This window comes from Pavona decussata, unplaced genomic scaffold (assembly GCF_977016875.1).
Source record: "Pavona decussata unplaced genomic scaffold, jaPavDecu1.1 SCAFFOLD_254, whole genome shotgun sequence".
Lineage (NCBI taxonomy): Eukaryota > Metazoa > Cnidaria > Anthozoa > Scleractinia > Agariciidae > Pavona > Pavona decussata.
The window spans coordinates 989,787-1,005,368 of record NW_028145657.1 but is presented as its reverse complement, the minus strand read 5'-3'; the positions used below and the strand labels follow the sequence as shown (position 1 = coordinate 1,005,368).

The 15,582-nt window shown below is 40.4% G+C and overlaps 1 protein-coding gene across 2 annotated transcripts; it reads left to right on the top strand.

Moving 5' to 3' along the window:
* The first annotated feature begins 287 nt into the window (after nt 1–287).
* On the top strand, nt 288–15,005 carry LOC146456460 (ATP-binding cassette sub-family C member 4-like). 2 transcript variants are annotated; one of them, XM_085092707.1, is made up of 8 exons: nt 288–344; nt 2,482–3,061; nt 5,657–6,036; nt 8,471–10,641; nt 11,182–11,752; nt 12,447–12,583; nt 13,158–13,519; nt 14,064–15,005. In XM_085092707.1, exons 2-8 carry the CDS (start codon nt 2,543–2,545, stop codon nt 14,616–14,618), a joined length of 4,695 nt encoding a protein of 1,564 aa, XP_084948833.1. In that variant the 5' UTR covers nt 288–344; nt 2,482–2,542; the 3' UTR covers nt 14,619–15,005. The 2 variants fall into 2 exon arrangements, with proteins under 2 accessions (XP_084948833.1, XP_084948834.1); XM_085092708.1 differs by having other exon boundaries at nt 293–353; nt 2,506–3,061.
* Nucleotides 15,006–15,582: the final 577 nt, after the last annotated feature.

The window sequence follows — 15,582 nt, the reverse complement described above, 5'->3', positions numbered from 1 at the left end:
AATAAAGACCTTTGTTTTGACCTTTGTAATTTGAGTGTCACGATGTTACGCAATGGCGTAAATTATAAGGGTTTGTATGGGAATTTACGAACGTGTTTTGGAATCGAAAATAAATGGCATGAATTGAAAAAAACAAATGGCTTACCTTGTCTCCTCGGTATCTTGCCAGTGTTTTTGTGCCGTATTTTGGCCATTTCAGCGCGATTTAGTGGGTTTTAGGTTGACGGAAATTTCCGAGCAATTCCAAACCTTACAACTTGGGTCCATTCCTCGAGATAGAGGACCGAGCCGAAATTATTCAAAATGGCCGCCGCTTGCAGAAAAGGGAGATTAATACAAGAAAGGTAATGAAAGTTTCATTTTACTACGCAGCTGCACTTGACTCCCGATAACTCGAACCTTCAAGGAAAAACAGTGTTTTGGGGATAAATCGGCTTATGGCGATCAGCTGTGGCCTGAGTCACGATTCACGCAACTTCAATTCAGTCAAGTTCGAGTCATCTTCCGTTTCTTTTATTTTCTTTTTTCCTTTTGTTTCGTTTATGTCTTGCTATCTTTGATTGCGATTCTCACTGTCATAATGATGCGCCAACTGCTGTTCGAACATTTTCCCTGTAGACGTAATTGCGAGAGGTCAATTTGTTGGTAGGTCGAGGTTTTTTGAAAGAAATTAACCGGTATAATTCCTCATTCATGCATTTTCTTGAAAGCGGTTTGTCGAGTGTTATTGTCTAGTTATCCACTATGCCTTGTGAAGCCTTCGTATATGGATAGCACCAAAGCTAACGGACAAACCTTTCATGCCAGATTTAGAGCACAGGTTGACAGTGGTGTCTTATTAAAGCTTGAAGATGGCTACGGATAAAGCAGTTCCGTTTTATGTTGAATCCACATGCATCCAGTTATTGTGGAGCATAATCGTATGAACAATTCTAACTTAAAAAAACATAGCTGTCAACATTTTGCTCGCAAAGAGTATAGGCTGCATTCCATATCATCTTGGGTGTCCTGTGGACTCAACAAGATGGGGCTTGAGTGGCAGGGTAATACTCCTTCATCGCCCATTTTCCCAGGTGTGGAGATGGGATCTCTGTTTCAGGTGTATGGGAATAGAGGTCTTAATCTTCTTAGAAAATTTATGAACAATGGGGGATGTCGCATATATCTTCCAACAGAAGTAGAGAATCGCAGCAGTAATAGCGCTCTAGCGATCGATAATAAAATATGTTGCAAACCCGGCAGTAATAATCTTTCTGTTTACCACAGTTGTCATATCATCATGTAAACAAGAATGAAATTCAGAAAACTTAAAAAGAAGGGGAAAATCCAAAAATAAATGTTGGATCCTGGCTCAAACTTGACTTGGGCTTGAACATGACAATGAGAGAGTCTCAAAATCTCCTGCTGTTTTCAAAATAGCATAACCTGACAGTAAAGCCTCCATGGAGGACATCTCAGTAATAATTATTATTATTATTATTACTATTAATAGTTAACAATTATTTACCAAAGTGGAGGTGAATACTGACGGATATTTACCGAGCCGCGAAGCGGCGAGGTAAATATCCATCACTTTCACCGACACTGAGGTGAATAATTGTTTTAGTATATACCACACAAGCTGAATAAGAAGTGGACCAAAAACTACTTTATTCTTGACAATATACCGACAAATGGTGGGTAGTTTTAGAATCTTGCGCGCCGCGCGGTAAGCGATTTGTTATTGAAGAAAGTTCTATCTCGCTTTCTTGCTGACAAATGAAACTTCTGGAGGCACTTGTTTAGTTGCTATGTGTCTTTTCTTTAATTGTTGTGTGAAAGTTGTCCTGTTGTTAAAACCATACTGGAAAACATTACGTTTCATTCTTTACATTGTATTAAATAAAATTATAGTGCTCGACAGTTTTCACATACAATGCATTGTATTTTTATTTTTTTGCCTTAGAATAAGAGGTTTTGAAAGATTAAATAACTTACCATGCAATGCCGTCAAACCAAACTTTGTTGTCATTTTTTTATTTTTTGTAGTAGCTGTCTCTTTTATTGAAATATGTTCCTATTAAGTGACCGTGGTGAAACGGGAAGACATCTTGTTTCTCTTCGGCTGCTCGGAGGTGAATAGTACTTGGCTAATTACCTCCGAGCTAGCTAATCAGCATACGCGAAAAGCACTATTCACTTGTGTGGTATATACTAATAATTATTGTTGCTTTTATTTTTGTTTTCTGTCTTTTTGACCCATATTTGTAGTGGACATTCAATTGTGAATCTTGAGAGTAAACCCAGTTTTCATCTTCCTTTGTTTTGTTTGTAAATTTGTTTTTGTTAAATCTGTATTTTTAAGTCTAGCAAAATGAAATAAAGGAAAAGAAACTAAAAGAACATTTAATTGATTCTCAAATTAGTCATCAAATACACAATGTGAAAACTTTTTGTGTCAATATTCACTAAGCACATGTGCCACTCATTTCCTTTTCACAGCAATCCTATGGTTCGCATCATGAGAATAAAAATTGAGTAAGATCAGAAAGAGTAATAAAATATGGAGAGGACATCAGAGCCAAAAAATCCCAGAGATGGAGCAAGTGTGTTCTCAATCGTGTTCCTCTGGTGGCTACAAGATGTGCTAAGCCTTGGGAACAAGCGACCTCTGACTGACAAAGATTTGCTTCCCCTTCTAGAGGATTACAAAGCTGAGGTGCTCATAGAAACAGCTGAGAAATACTGGTTGGATGAATTAAAAAGGAGTCAATTTAAAAACAAGAAGCCACATTTATGGAAAGCATTGATTAGGCTTATTCCCTGGAGGTCAGGTGTTACAATAGTTCTTTTGAGAATGCTGTTGTCTTTGAGCTTTGTCTTTCTCCCTTTATGTCTTTGGCTTGTGTTGAAGACATTAAATGATAGGCCAAATATGGACATGAAGCTTGCATTTATCTATGTGGTACTTTTGGGAGTAACAAGTGTGGTAAAAACGCTATCAACACAACACTATGACTACCTTACAGAGCTCTGGGCTCTGAAGCTGAAGGTGGCAGTAATTGGACTTGTTTACAAGAAGGTAATTAATCTTGTAGCTTTAAGTAAATACAGTCTTGAAAAGAATAGTGTAGTAACTGGATTTGAGTGACATGCAGTGAACTGGATGTATTCCAAAATCCTACACACTGTGATTATGTATTTTGACACCCAATGTATGATGTGTGGGTCCTGAAAATATCATCCACAACCCTTCCCCCCCTGCCCAGGAAATAATTGGAAAGCCTAAGGAGGGAGGGGCCACAAATAAGATCACTGGAAAGCCTGATGGGTGCTCTCAAATGTCATTCAAAAGTTTTAAAACAAGTGAATAGATGCTAAACTGGAATTTCTTGAGGGTTGGAGTGCCCCCTCTCCTCCCTCCCCCCCCCAAAAAAAATAACCTATGAGGGTGGGTATGGCTATTTTCTGGAACAACATAGTGCCACCCTATCCCTCTGAAAAGTCTAGCTTGCAAATTTGTTGGCCTTTAAATCCCTCCCCCTTCCATCTGGCTATGGGTATTTTCTGGAAAAAATCCCATTGGGCTGACAATCTCACAGAACCCATTAAGTCAGTCTAAATTTAGATTCAAAATTGGGAACCGTCAACTCATCATCCGAAGTTGTTAGGTCGACAAACAAGGCCAAAAAATCGTAATAAGTAAAATAATGTGTAAGAGAAAGATATAACATAGTACACTTTATGTGAAAATGTGGTTTGTGGGAGAGGACTTGAACCCTGGTCTCTTCCATCCAAGGCCGATGTGATAACCGCTACACAACAGTGAATTCACAGTAGAAGCAGACGAAATAGCAAAGCTTATTCTTTTTACTGTACATCAGTCACTAATATCCTCAGGTTGCTCACTCAACACGGAAAGTCTGATTTCACTCAGTATTGACTAACAGCTGCAACATGGATATGAATTGATATGTAACATTCGATCTGATATGTAACAATTGAAACAGACAGCAAGGAATATTTGTAGTTTACTTGCTTTGTTGGTATCATACAGGGTATCATATAACAGATCATTGCAGTGACCCTATGTCAAAATAATTGGCTGATTCACTTACTAGTACAGGGAATATTCTTTGCTGTCTGTTTGATGTTACAACAGATCACAACCTGTAAACTGGCCTTGCAGAACAATGGTTATTGTTAACAAGTAATGTGTTTTAGCATATTCCAAACCAGTGGAGAGTGTTATTTTGCATGCTCTTTTGGGCTACTGAAACTTCAGAATGGTAGTTGCCATCCACCTCTCAGAACTATCCAAGTGTTTTGCCAATTTCTCAGAAAAAAAAGTTACCTCAGTAAATTTGGTCACTTGTGCTTAAAGTAAGCATTTGACACTAATGTGTGCAATGAACTAAAAGGCATTTTTGCCTAAGAAACAAAACAGTTCTTTCTGATCCTCTATCAGATCTTGGGAGCACTTCTGATCAGTTTTTAATCTGAAGAACCAGTACAAAATTGAACATGATAGAGATTTGTTTGACGAAATTAGCACTTTAAAAGTGTCCATGTAATCTCAGCTTCCAAAATTTACAACAAAGAGCTAAATTTGGGCATGATGGTCACTTTGTTTGTCAAGCTTGAAGTGTATTGTTCAAGAATGTTCCAGAACGTGCAGTCATTGTAATTTCGGAGGGACCTATGTTTGGAATTTTTACGGTTTGGCTTTTCCAATGCTCCCAGTTAACAGTAATCAGCACATTTGAATATAAATAACAAGCCCAGGGTAAAATAATACGCAAAGAAGAGCTTTCTTTTTAGTAAGTCCCAATGGGTTAGGGGAGCAGGAATGGCGCAGTGGTGAAGACACTCGCTTCCCACCAATGTGGCTTTGCTTCGAATCCCAGACTTGGCGTCATATGTGGGTTGAGTTTGTTGTTGGTTCTCATTCTTGCTCTAAGAGGTTCTTCTCCGGGTACTTCCGTTTTCCCCTCTTCAAAAACCAACATTTCCAAATTCCAATTCGATATGGAAAGTGTTCTCAATTAGTTCTCTGCGTTGAATGCACTGACACTTCAATAAAGTGGTTGATTTTTTGTTTATTTTACGGGAATTCTCTCGTCACGGTTCTTCATATGTACTAACTCACTTGTGAGGATAAAGACATACAGGGGCACCCAACGGATTGTTTCGGTAAATTATCTGTTCGGAAGGCCCTTAATCCCCTACAATTTTCTAAAGAGAATTTTCACTACGAACTTTCGTGATATGGGAAATTTAAGGCCTAGTGTTTTCGGATTGATAAAAATGTTGTTTCGGGTACCAAAAAAGGTCACCTAAGATTTTCGGAAAGGAAATAAGACCTAAGGTTTTCGGGAAATGGACAAGAATGCCCTGCTAATTTCGAAAAGACTCAAGTTCCCCTAGAATGACCAAACAGAAAAAAATATTATAGCGCTGCCTAAAATGAACTTGTAGAGCTATAAAGCCACTCCAGATCGCTTAAAATAACGTTTCAAAGGATCTGAGAGAAAATTGTCGTTGGGTGCCCCTGGACATATAACCTCGGGTTGCCATCGCAAAAATTTAACACACTTTATGGTACTTGAAAATGCATTGTTATGGAAAAGGTTACAGTGAAAATGAATTGGTGACTTTAAGTTGTGTTTGCTGTTAGGTTCTCTCACTAAATCGGTATGGCCTGGAGTCTAAGTTATCTGGAAACATCATCAACCTGATCTCTAACGATGCACAAAAAGTGGAAAAGTCCTTGAACCAACTGGGAATGGTGCTTTCTGTGCCTTTGGAACTTTCAATCAGCTTGGTAATCCTGTGGTACTTGATTGGCTGGGAAGCGTTCGTTGGTGCATCCCTGTTTTTCCTGTTAGTCACCTTTCAAATCTTCATAGCGAGAAAAGCTGCCAAACTTAGACAGAAGGCAGCTGCGTTCACAGATAAACGACTCGTGGTGATGAATGAAATCATCTCTGGAATACGAGCAGTGAAAATGTGTGCTTGGGAGTGGAACTTCAGGGACATTTTGTTCGAGTTTCGCAGGTAATGAGAAAAACAATCCAAACAAAGGAATCAAAACAAAATGAAACAAAACAACAACTATGGTTCCGATCGATCGGTTTAAGGAAAGGCGCGTTTTCCCGCGCTTGACACCAGTGTCATATATTTGCTTTGAATTCTGATTGGTTCACTGCGCTGTTTTCGTCTGTTCTCATTGGTTGGAGTGATTAAATTGGTTTTGGGTTTAAGACACTAAAAAAATTCCGTTACCACTACAGAAACTAGCTTCAATAACAAATTCTAAGACGACTCCGACTCTCCCTAAGCCTACTGCAGAAAACTGCAAATTCGTCTATTTTCCTTTGTCTCTTAAAGCGGTTTTCATTTGACTCTCGAAAGTCATTTCACATTTGGTTTGGTTTTGCGTTAACGGTTGGTTAAAAAATTCCAACCAATTACAAGTCAACCAATGATTTGCTTGTACACACTTTCCCGTTGTGACACCATTTTTTTCTGTTTGTTTCGAGTTTTGACTAAATATAACAGTTTTGTCCGAGAAAGACATGGGGGCAAATCAAACTAGGGCTATTTACCAATTATTCCACGAGCGCGCATTGCACTATGGAGTCTCAGACTGAAATAAATAATATAATAATTAAATTAATATTGATGCCAGAGCAAGACAATAAAAACAAAGAAATAGGAAAATTATTAATTAAATTAAGATTTGATTAAAATTGAAAAAGTATTAAATACAGTCATGCCAGTAAAGAGAGGCTATATAGCATAGTATAACATCATTCTCGGTGTCTCAAGCACATGGTATTGCTGGGACGTGTAGAGCAGCACAGAAATGATCCTCAGCATGTCTGTGTCTGGAAGGAAAAGGAATAAAAAATAATATCAGTCGTCTAACATTAGAAAAAGAAAAACCTTAAGTTACATACTCAGTATACAGGTAGCATGTTCTTAGCTGTTGTATAATAAAATATTTAACAATTATTCCACGAGCGCGCGTTGGATATGAGATGATAGATAGCCAACGAGGTACGTAGCGCCTCGTTGGCTATTAATCATCTCATATCCAACAACCGTGAGTGGAATAATTGTTTTATTAAAAACAATCAAGAAATATTGCTTCATCTTGTTGATTTTGCTTTGCAAGAACAACCAGGAGACAATTTAATGATCTTATCGTTATTTCTCGGGCATTGTATAATGGCTCTTATTATATGGCTGGCTCCGCGAGCGGGCAAGATGAGTCAAATTCTGCGCTGTGATTGGCTACCCGAGCGGGCAAGATGGAGCTATCTTGCCCGCTCGGGATTACCCGTTGCCCGTCCGCTTGGCATCGAAAGTTTAATCCCAACAACAATGCGGGTTTTCTTCGATTTTCTCGTTGTTTTAGGGGAAAACGCTCACTAAAAAGTTCGGTAAACTCTCAACATTTACCTAAAGGAAAGGAAAGAGAATGGAATCGTCCTGGTGTAGTGAAAACTTCGTTTCAGCTACAATGAATGTGAGTTGAACCGGTGAGTTGCTCTGCGTGTAGTATTTTAGATAGAATTGATTTTGAAAAACTTATTGTCTCAAGTCGAGTGCCAAATTGATAAGTTCTCTAGGTTTGCAATGACTGTATTTAAATCATAGCGTAGTGGAAGTTGCGGTTAGTGTTTAGAGCAGTTCAGAAAAGTATTTTTTTTAAGTTCGCCGAAGAAGCTCACGTTTTTAATTCAGCCGCGTCTTGCTTGTTGTAAACAACAAAATCTTGTCAAAGTTTCGCCCAGTTTTCTGATTTACCTGCTCTTTTTTTCGGCTTATGTTTGCATATAATCTCAAAATCTATTGTTTCATTCAAGAATTAATGATTGGAAGCCGAAAACTATGTAAAAAAATTTTATTATTTACGCCACCGCGCGATCGCCAGAAAATGGCGAGTTTGCGGGATTCTATTCAAATCTTCCCGCTCTTGCGATAATCTAAATTTTTCGTTCTCGATAATTGTACACTTCCTTTAAGCCATTATAAAGTTAGAGCCCTAAGATAATTTAGGATTCCTTGTTTTCCACGATTACATTCTAATCCAAAGGTGCACTGAAAATAAATCTTGCATCGGCCGGCTATGAAGAATTTCTTTCCGAGTAGAGCAGTTTCATGTCGTGTTTTGTTTTGTTATTGTAGTTTTAACTTGATGGTAAAGCCATATAATAAATCCTTTATTGACCAAGCTTGTTCGATCAAGATGGCTGGATATTGGCCTCGTTCATTTTTTGCGTTTTTATGGACCTCGACTTCGTCTCGGTCCATAAAAACGCAAAAAAAGAACTTGGCCAATATCCAGCCATCTTGACCTCACGCTTGGTCAATAACGCATATATATACCATGGTCGCTAAGCCAATCAAATCCATCGAATTGCATTATACGATGATCCAGTTTTTTTTATACTAATATCTATTTTTCTAAATTTCTTTGCAGAAAAGAGATGAACGTAATTCGCTTCAAAGGCTTCATCATTTCCATGATTTCTGTTTTGTTCGACACAACACTCCCCCTAGCCGTTCTTATTGCAGTTACAACTCTAGCTCTGACAGGAACGTATTTCTCTTCCTTTATGGTATTCACACTTCTCCAAGGTCTTGTAACGATACGCTTTATATTTTGTAACAACTTGTGTGGGTCCGTCTACATGGTCACTGAAGCTAAAGTAGCCCTCGACAGAATCCAGGCCTTTCTTAAGGACCAGGATGCAAACTATGAACCAACCGTGGAGAACCACGAGAAAAGACCGCTTTTAGTAGAGCAATCGGGTAATCTTGAAGATGATCTTGCGGTGCATTACAAAATTACAAAGCAAAAAGAGAATAACAGAAAACGAGACTATCCTTCAGCCAAGAATTTGAAACCATTTATTTTTGATGCAGTGTCTGTGAGTAATGAAGACATTTCCTTTAGTAACTTTTATGACGTTTCATCGGAGGCATTTATAGGTCAGTCTATTGGCGGATTAAACCTTAGTGATCAAATTAGTGTGCCAAGCAGCAGCCAACCTTTTCTTTCTATATCTGATGCGACGTGTTCTTGGAGTCAAAGTTACCTTACCGACACCTTGTGTGGCATAACGTTAACTATCCGTAAAGGTGAGATGTTAGCGATCACGGGCGCAGTAGGAAGTGGAAAATCGTCTTTACTAACGGCTATTCTTAAGGAACTACCGTTACGTAAAGGAACATTGTCGATTCACGGGAAAGTAGCTTATGTACCTCAAATACCCTGGGTGTTTTCGGGAACCGTAAGAGAAAATATTTTGTTTGGTTTGCCGTTTCACAAAGAGAGGTTCCAAAGAGTTGTTCATGTCTGTGGGTTGGTGAAGGACCTCAGTGATTTTGCCAGAGGTGATCTTACCGAAATTGGACAGCGTGGAGTGAGTCTTAGTGGAGGACAAAAAGCACGGGTGGGGCTAGCACGTGCCGTGTATTCAAACGCTGACATTTACCTACTCGACGATCCACTAAGTGCGGTGGACACTAAAGTGGGAAGGAAACTATTCGATAGCTGCATCCTTGGGGAATTATCGGGTCGCATTCGTTTGTTGGACACTCACCAACTGCAGTATTTGAAAGATGTCAGTCGTATTGCTGTTATTGAAAAGGGTTCAGTAGTATACCAGGGAAGCTATGATGAGCTTAAAGCGATGGGGGCATTTGGAGGAATTGTGGAATTATCATCAGAGCCTTCTGAGAATGGAACTGAGGGCGCAGGGAGTGAAGGCAGCAATGAGACCCTGCTACAAGAACCGTCTGTTGTCTCGGCTCCCATCGAGAAAGGACAAGAAGACCATGACGGCAAAGAGACTTCGTGTAGTGATTTGGAGCTGGAAAAGAATTTAATCATTCGTCCAGCGTCTGAAAGACAAGAGCTGATTAGTAACCAGGAGTTAAATGGGAAAGGAAAGATCGAGGAGACGCTGAATGGACCATCTATCTCCGAGGAGTCGTCTGAAAATGGGCACAAAACAGAATCTTTTTCAGGTGATCCGATGTTGGAAAAGAATTCCATTATTTGCCAGGAAGAGGGTGAGGAATCGGACGATTTTGAGAACTCAAGGAGTAGAAGTCTAAACAAGGTTGGTGAGAAAGGAAAGATCGAGAAGACGTCGGCTGAACCAGATATGTTGCCTGTTGCGATTGAGCAGGGGCGTGAGAAACGGTCTTTTTCGTGTGATTCGGATTTGGAAAAGAGTTTAGTCATTAGCCAGGAGGAGCTTCAAAAGTCTGAAAGCTCTGGAGAAAGTCTCGAAAACGTTGAAGATCGTAGTGAGAAAGGGATCGTGGAGCTCTCCAATAGGTCATTCCCTTCACTGGTTTCTTCTGGGAAAAGGCATACAGACCAAGAAGACAACTCGCCGTTTACTGATATGCTTGATTTGCCCAAACTAGAAGGAGACGACGCCTTGGTCCCGGAAATCGTTGGGCTCAAAGCCAAAACTGGCCCCGAAGCTGACCATCGAAAAGTTCTTGACTTGAAGGAATCGGAAGAACATAAGACAACTGGCACGGTGACCTGGGGGCTGTATTGGAGATATTTTAAGGAAGGTCTATCAGTACCATTGCTAATCTTCCTCGCATTTTTATTGATATTTGCACAAGGTAAGGTCAGGCAAATAAAACAATCTTTATGTTAAGCTTGGGGACTTGGAAAGGCTTCATCCAGTTTTAGGGGCAAGGAGGCTCATAGGTCAGTATCTTTATCACATTTATTCTCTTTTCTTTTGTTTTCATTTCATCCTCGGGCAACATAACGTCACCATCACGTAAGACGTGGCTATTGGGTCCTTCGTTCTCTTTCTTCAGTGCTTTTTAAGAGGGCTTTCTAAAAGCAGGTTTAGTGCTAAATAATTCCCTTGATTAGACACAACGATTACAGATGTTCCAGCGCATATCAAAAAGATTGGATTTTTACTGAGTGTAGGAAAGGAGTCCCCGAGTGATTAAGTGATTCTTACTCTTGAGCGTGTAGTTGAATAGGAATAGTTGAATGAAAGCTGTGGATGAGTACGTTCTCAACAGTGCTGTTTCAATATTGTAACAACCAACGGTAGGAGGGCTATCGACTTGTTAGAGTCCATTATTTTTACATTGTATTTATGCATTTTTGCTAACCTACTGGCTACGTGAACTTTGTTTCAGTTTGTCTCCTGGCTCCAAACTGGTGGTTGGCCAAAATGGCGGAGATGTCACGTGACGACCAAAAAGCACCACTCACTCGAGTCATTCATGCTTGCCTTGTGGCTGCGTCCATCGTTGCCATGGCGACATCGTCCTTCTTTTTTTACTACCTCCTTCTGAAAGCGGCTGAAAACCTTCACAACAAAATGACCGAAGCGACTATCAAAGCTCCTGTACTGTTTTTCGACACTAACCCAGCAGGGCGTATTTTGAATCGGTTTTCCAGAGATATTGGTTGTATGGACGACGTTTTGCCAAAAATATTTCTGTCTGCTGTAATCCTTTGCCTCTTGTCGTTGTTTGCCGTTTTGGTTCCTGCAGCAACAAATTACTGGTTGTTCTTGGCTCTTCTTCCGATTATTGGAATATATGTTTATTTCGGGCGATATTTCCTGAAGTCTTCCAGAGAGCTGAAGAGAATCGAGGCCATTAGATGCAGTCCTGTGTACTCGCACGTCACGGAAACGGTGAATGGACTTGAAATAGTGCACTCTTCAAACATGAACAGGACTTTTCTAGAGAGACTCCAAAGGTTAGTGTTATGGCTTTTTTATACTGATTTAGTGTGGAACTGGTGGGGAAAAAGTCCCCGCGCTGACATCACTGAAACGTAACGTTTTTTTTATGTTAATATCAAGGTTAAAGCTACTAAACGATGCGACTTTTCCTCACATTTTGAATGGCAAGGTTTTTCGTTGTAACTTATTCATTTCCTTTGACCTCTTGAAGTCACTTTAGCGTTTCTTTATTGCTTTATCCCATTTGTTGACCTCAAAGTAAACATTTGGTACCAACCTCGTTCCCATGGCCCTCTATCTAGCACCCTGGGAACGGGGTTGATTTGGTTTACATTGGTAGCCTTTACGCTCTAGAAGTTTTGTTTTATTTTGAGGAAGATGGGAGTGTTCAGAATCTTATTCTACTTTTCGAGTCATAAAGAGTGTCATTGTTTACCATACGGTATGAAGCATAATACTTATAGTCGTACTCCACGGCAAACGTCAACCTACCCGCGTGTGGCACGTGAAATAATCCCGTAAGCTTCACAAACACGCTAAAAGATAGGCGAAAGGCAGAAAACGTGGAAATTGGTGGGAAAATGGATCAGGTTATTACTTCTGCCATGCGCATTTCCTTCTAAATCCCTCTTGTTACGTACAAAAACTCGTAAGGAATTTTACTTGGAGTAACAGTACGTTGTTTCATTACGGTGTTTTTACCGGCAGGTATCAGGATGAGAATACGCAAGCGTTCTTTATGGTGGTGTCATGCAATCGTTGGTTGGCTGTTCGCCTAGACCTGCTGTCCAGTGTTTTTGTCACGGTTGTCGCAGTTGGTGCTATTCTGGTCACAGAAAATCCCGGTGAGTTGGTGAAGGCGTTATCCCTTTCAAACGCTTCATTTCCCTGACTACCAGAATGATTAGGTGCCTGTTTCTAGCTGAACACTAGAACCATTAATTTCGCAGAAAAACGTTCTGTAAGAAATCAAGGCATGTTTCCGACGTCGTGCTGCAGCCTTCTCAAGCTGGCTCGTTTCTAGCATCATCTGGTGCCAGACGTCAAGTGAAATTCAGTGAAAATTAAATAGCTGCTCTAAAATAAAGAAAACGAATAAAAAACGAAAAGAAGAGACAGAAAAGAAAGCCGTTACGCGACACGAATGATCCTAAAACAAGATGAAGTAAAATGTATTAGTCGTATATGAATTTAGTCTGTGGGGTGTTTGAAACGAAGCCGCGGCAAAGTGAACTTAACATGTCATATAACTGATTTGTTCAGTGGTTTGGCGCGGGAGTGGCTTGGCGTCTTCGGAAGCTGACTTAATTCAAATCGACCAGGCCAAAAACTCCCTAATGTTCCAATGCGATAATATCGAGGGACATCATGACACTTAAAGAGTTAACAATGTGTTGTTGACACCGTCATTTTCCTCAGCCTTAGCAGGACTCGCCCTCACGTACGCGCTTCAAACACTGGATGAAACTCAATATGGCGTGAGAATGGCTTCAGAGGTAGAAAACTTGATGACGTCAGTCGAACGTGTCATGGCATACACTGAGATTGAACCTGAACCTGGCTACAGCACAGAATCCAGCCCTTCAGGGTCCTGGCCAAGTGAAGGAAGCTTAGATGTACGCGACCTCTCCTTGGTGTACTTTGAAGGCGGTCCTTACGTAGTAAAGGACATCAGCTTTTGTGTTCGTAGTAAGGAAAAAGTGGGAGTTGTGGGTCGCACTGGGGCTGGAAAGTCATCTCTGGTATCTGCTTTGTTTCGCATGCCAGAGCCTTTGGGAAAGGTGAGAGAATCAAGATAATTTTCGGTATTATTGAAATACCTGAGGAATTCGGGCTGCCACACGCCAGGTTTTGATGCTAGTCCATCCCAAGGCTATCCCCAGCATTTTGTTTGGTAGCCGCGGTCTCAGAGATATTGTGCTGTAAAATGTCTTCTCCAAGGAAATATCTTGCTTCAATGAGGTTACCTGTAACGTTTTCAACGTCTCATTTTATTGGTCGAAAGTACAAAAGATCAAACAACAGAACAATCCTCCTGGCTCCAAAACAGTTGAGCTAAAGGTTATCAGGATCCAGTGAAGATAGAGCTTTAGAGCAGGTGCAAGTCTACTGGACTCAATGTAGTGAAAGCAAAGTTCAATAAATAAAAGTGAGAAGCCTCGAATCACCGAAGGTCGAAGGGTGCAATGGAGACGTGCTATAACGCTGCTCCTGCACATAAGTCGGTATTTTACAATATTTAAACAGACCAAAGATAAATATTCAGGCATGTGAATAAAGTTATTTTATGATTAATTCATTTCTCGCTTTGGTTTTTTTTTGCAGGTTTTAATTGATGGTGTTGGCATTGCGTCTATCAATCTCCAAAAGGCACGCCGGTCCATGGCTGTTATCACTCAAGATCCGGTGCTCTTTGGAGGTACTCTTCACAGAAACATGGACCCGTTCTCACAATATACGGATGAAGAACTCTGGACAGCTCTTGACGAGGTGCAGTTGAAGACGCGCGTGCAAGATCTCCCAGGACAGCTCAACTTTAAATTAAGAGAAGCCGGATCAAACTTGAGCGTTGGTGAGAGGCAGCTGGTGTGTTTGGCTCGTGCGCTGGTCCAAAAGAGCAAAATCATCATCATGGATGAGGCAACTGCTAATGTGGATTTCAAGACCGATCGCCTGATCCAGGAAGTCATTCGTGACAAGTTCAAAGATTCCACAGTGTTGACTATTGCTCACCGACTCAACACCATCATGGACTATGATAGGGTGCTGGTTCTTGATGGTGGACGAGTGGTGGAGTTCGACAAACCCGAGGTGTTGATAAGAAGTGGTGGAGTGTTTGCTGAACTTGTCAGAAGTCACAACAAAAGTGTGAATCACTGAAGACATAAGATCCAAAAAGCTATCTCATGGACTGCACAAATCTGTGCATAATTACAGTGAATACCTTCTTCTATTAAGTGGATACTAGCTTTGCTCCCTAATTTACTTTAAAATGAACCTGTACTGTGCTGTGCCCTCCATTTGGCGGACGCGGTTACTAAACTTTAGCCATTTTGTCATGAAACCTATATTAAGCGTACACTTTAAGTGTTTTTAGAATACATTTCATAGATTTTTGTGGGATTAAGATAATGTTTTTGCTCCTTTTGTGTGCCGCATTTTGTAGACTTTTGCAGTTCGGGAATAATGATTACAAGTAACGAATTATGAACTCAAATGTAATGAAGTGTGGAAATGTGGGTATAATAAACGACGAAATCAGTATGAGGGTTCTTTCTCTTAGGTCCCAACTGGGCATAGGGCTGGAATCAAAGTCCTCCATCTATTTCTCTTCTCTGCTGCCTAGCCTGTCTACAGCCGCCCCCTCCCCTCAGGAAAAATCGGGGAGAGAGACGTCTGTTCTTGACCGTTGATTATCGTGTTCAGCAATCACGTGCAAAATTATATGATTGGCTGATACTCTCTGATCATTGCATCATGCAAATAGCTCGTTTTAATTGGTTGACATTTTCGCGGGGGTTTCATAAGTGGCGGGCAACGTGTGCTTCGGTCGTCACCTTCGTGTGCCCAACAGATGAACTTGTGAAATGAGTTGTATTTCGCGTGTTTTTTGTAGAAATAATATTGTCAAGAATACGGATAAAAATCTCGTGCGGAAGAATATCATGTTTATTTACAGGGGGCGGCTGTACACAGGGTAGGTTTTCCAAGCAAGTGAGAACATGAGCGATTATTTGTTGTGTTTTGTTTGACTTTCATCAATCGAAAAATTAGGTGACAGTTCGCACAAGGTCGGGGAACATTTAATGTCTACAATCTGTTTTCTGGACATTCTACATCTTGT

Coding starts and splice junctions, on each gene's coding strand:
- LOC146456460 (XM_085092707.1), top strand. CDS start 2,543: ATGGAGAGGACATCAGAGCCAAAAAATCCCAGAGATGGAGCAAGTGTG. Junction 3,062..5,656: donor TTGGACTTGTTTACAAGAAG/GTAATTAATCTT, acceptor GTTTGCTGTTAG/GTTCTCTCACTAAATCGGTA. Junction 11,753..12,446: donor TTTCTAGAGAGACTCCAAAG/GTTAGTGTTATG, acceptor TTTTACCGGCAG/GTATCAGGATGAGAATACGC.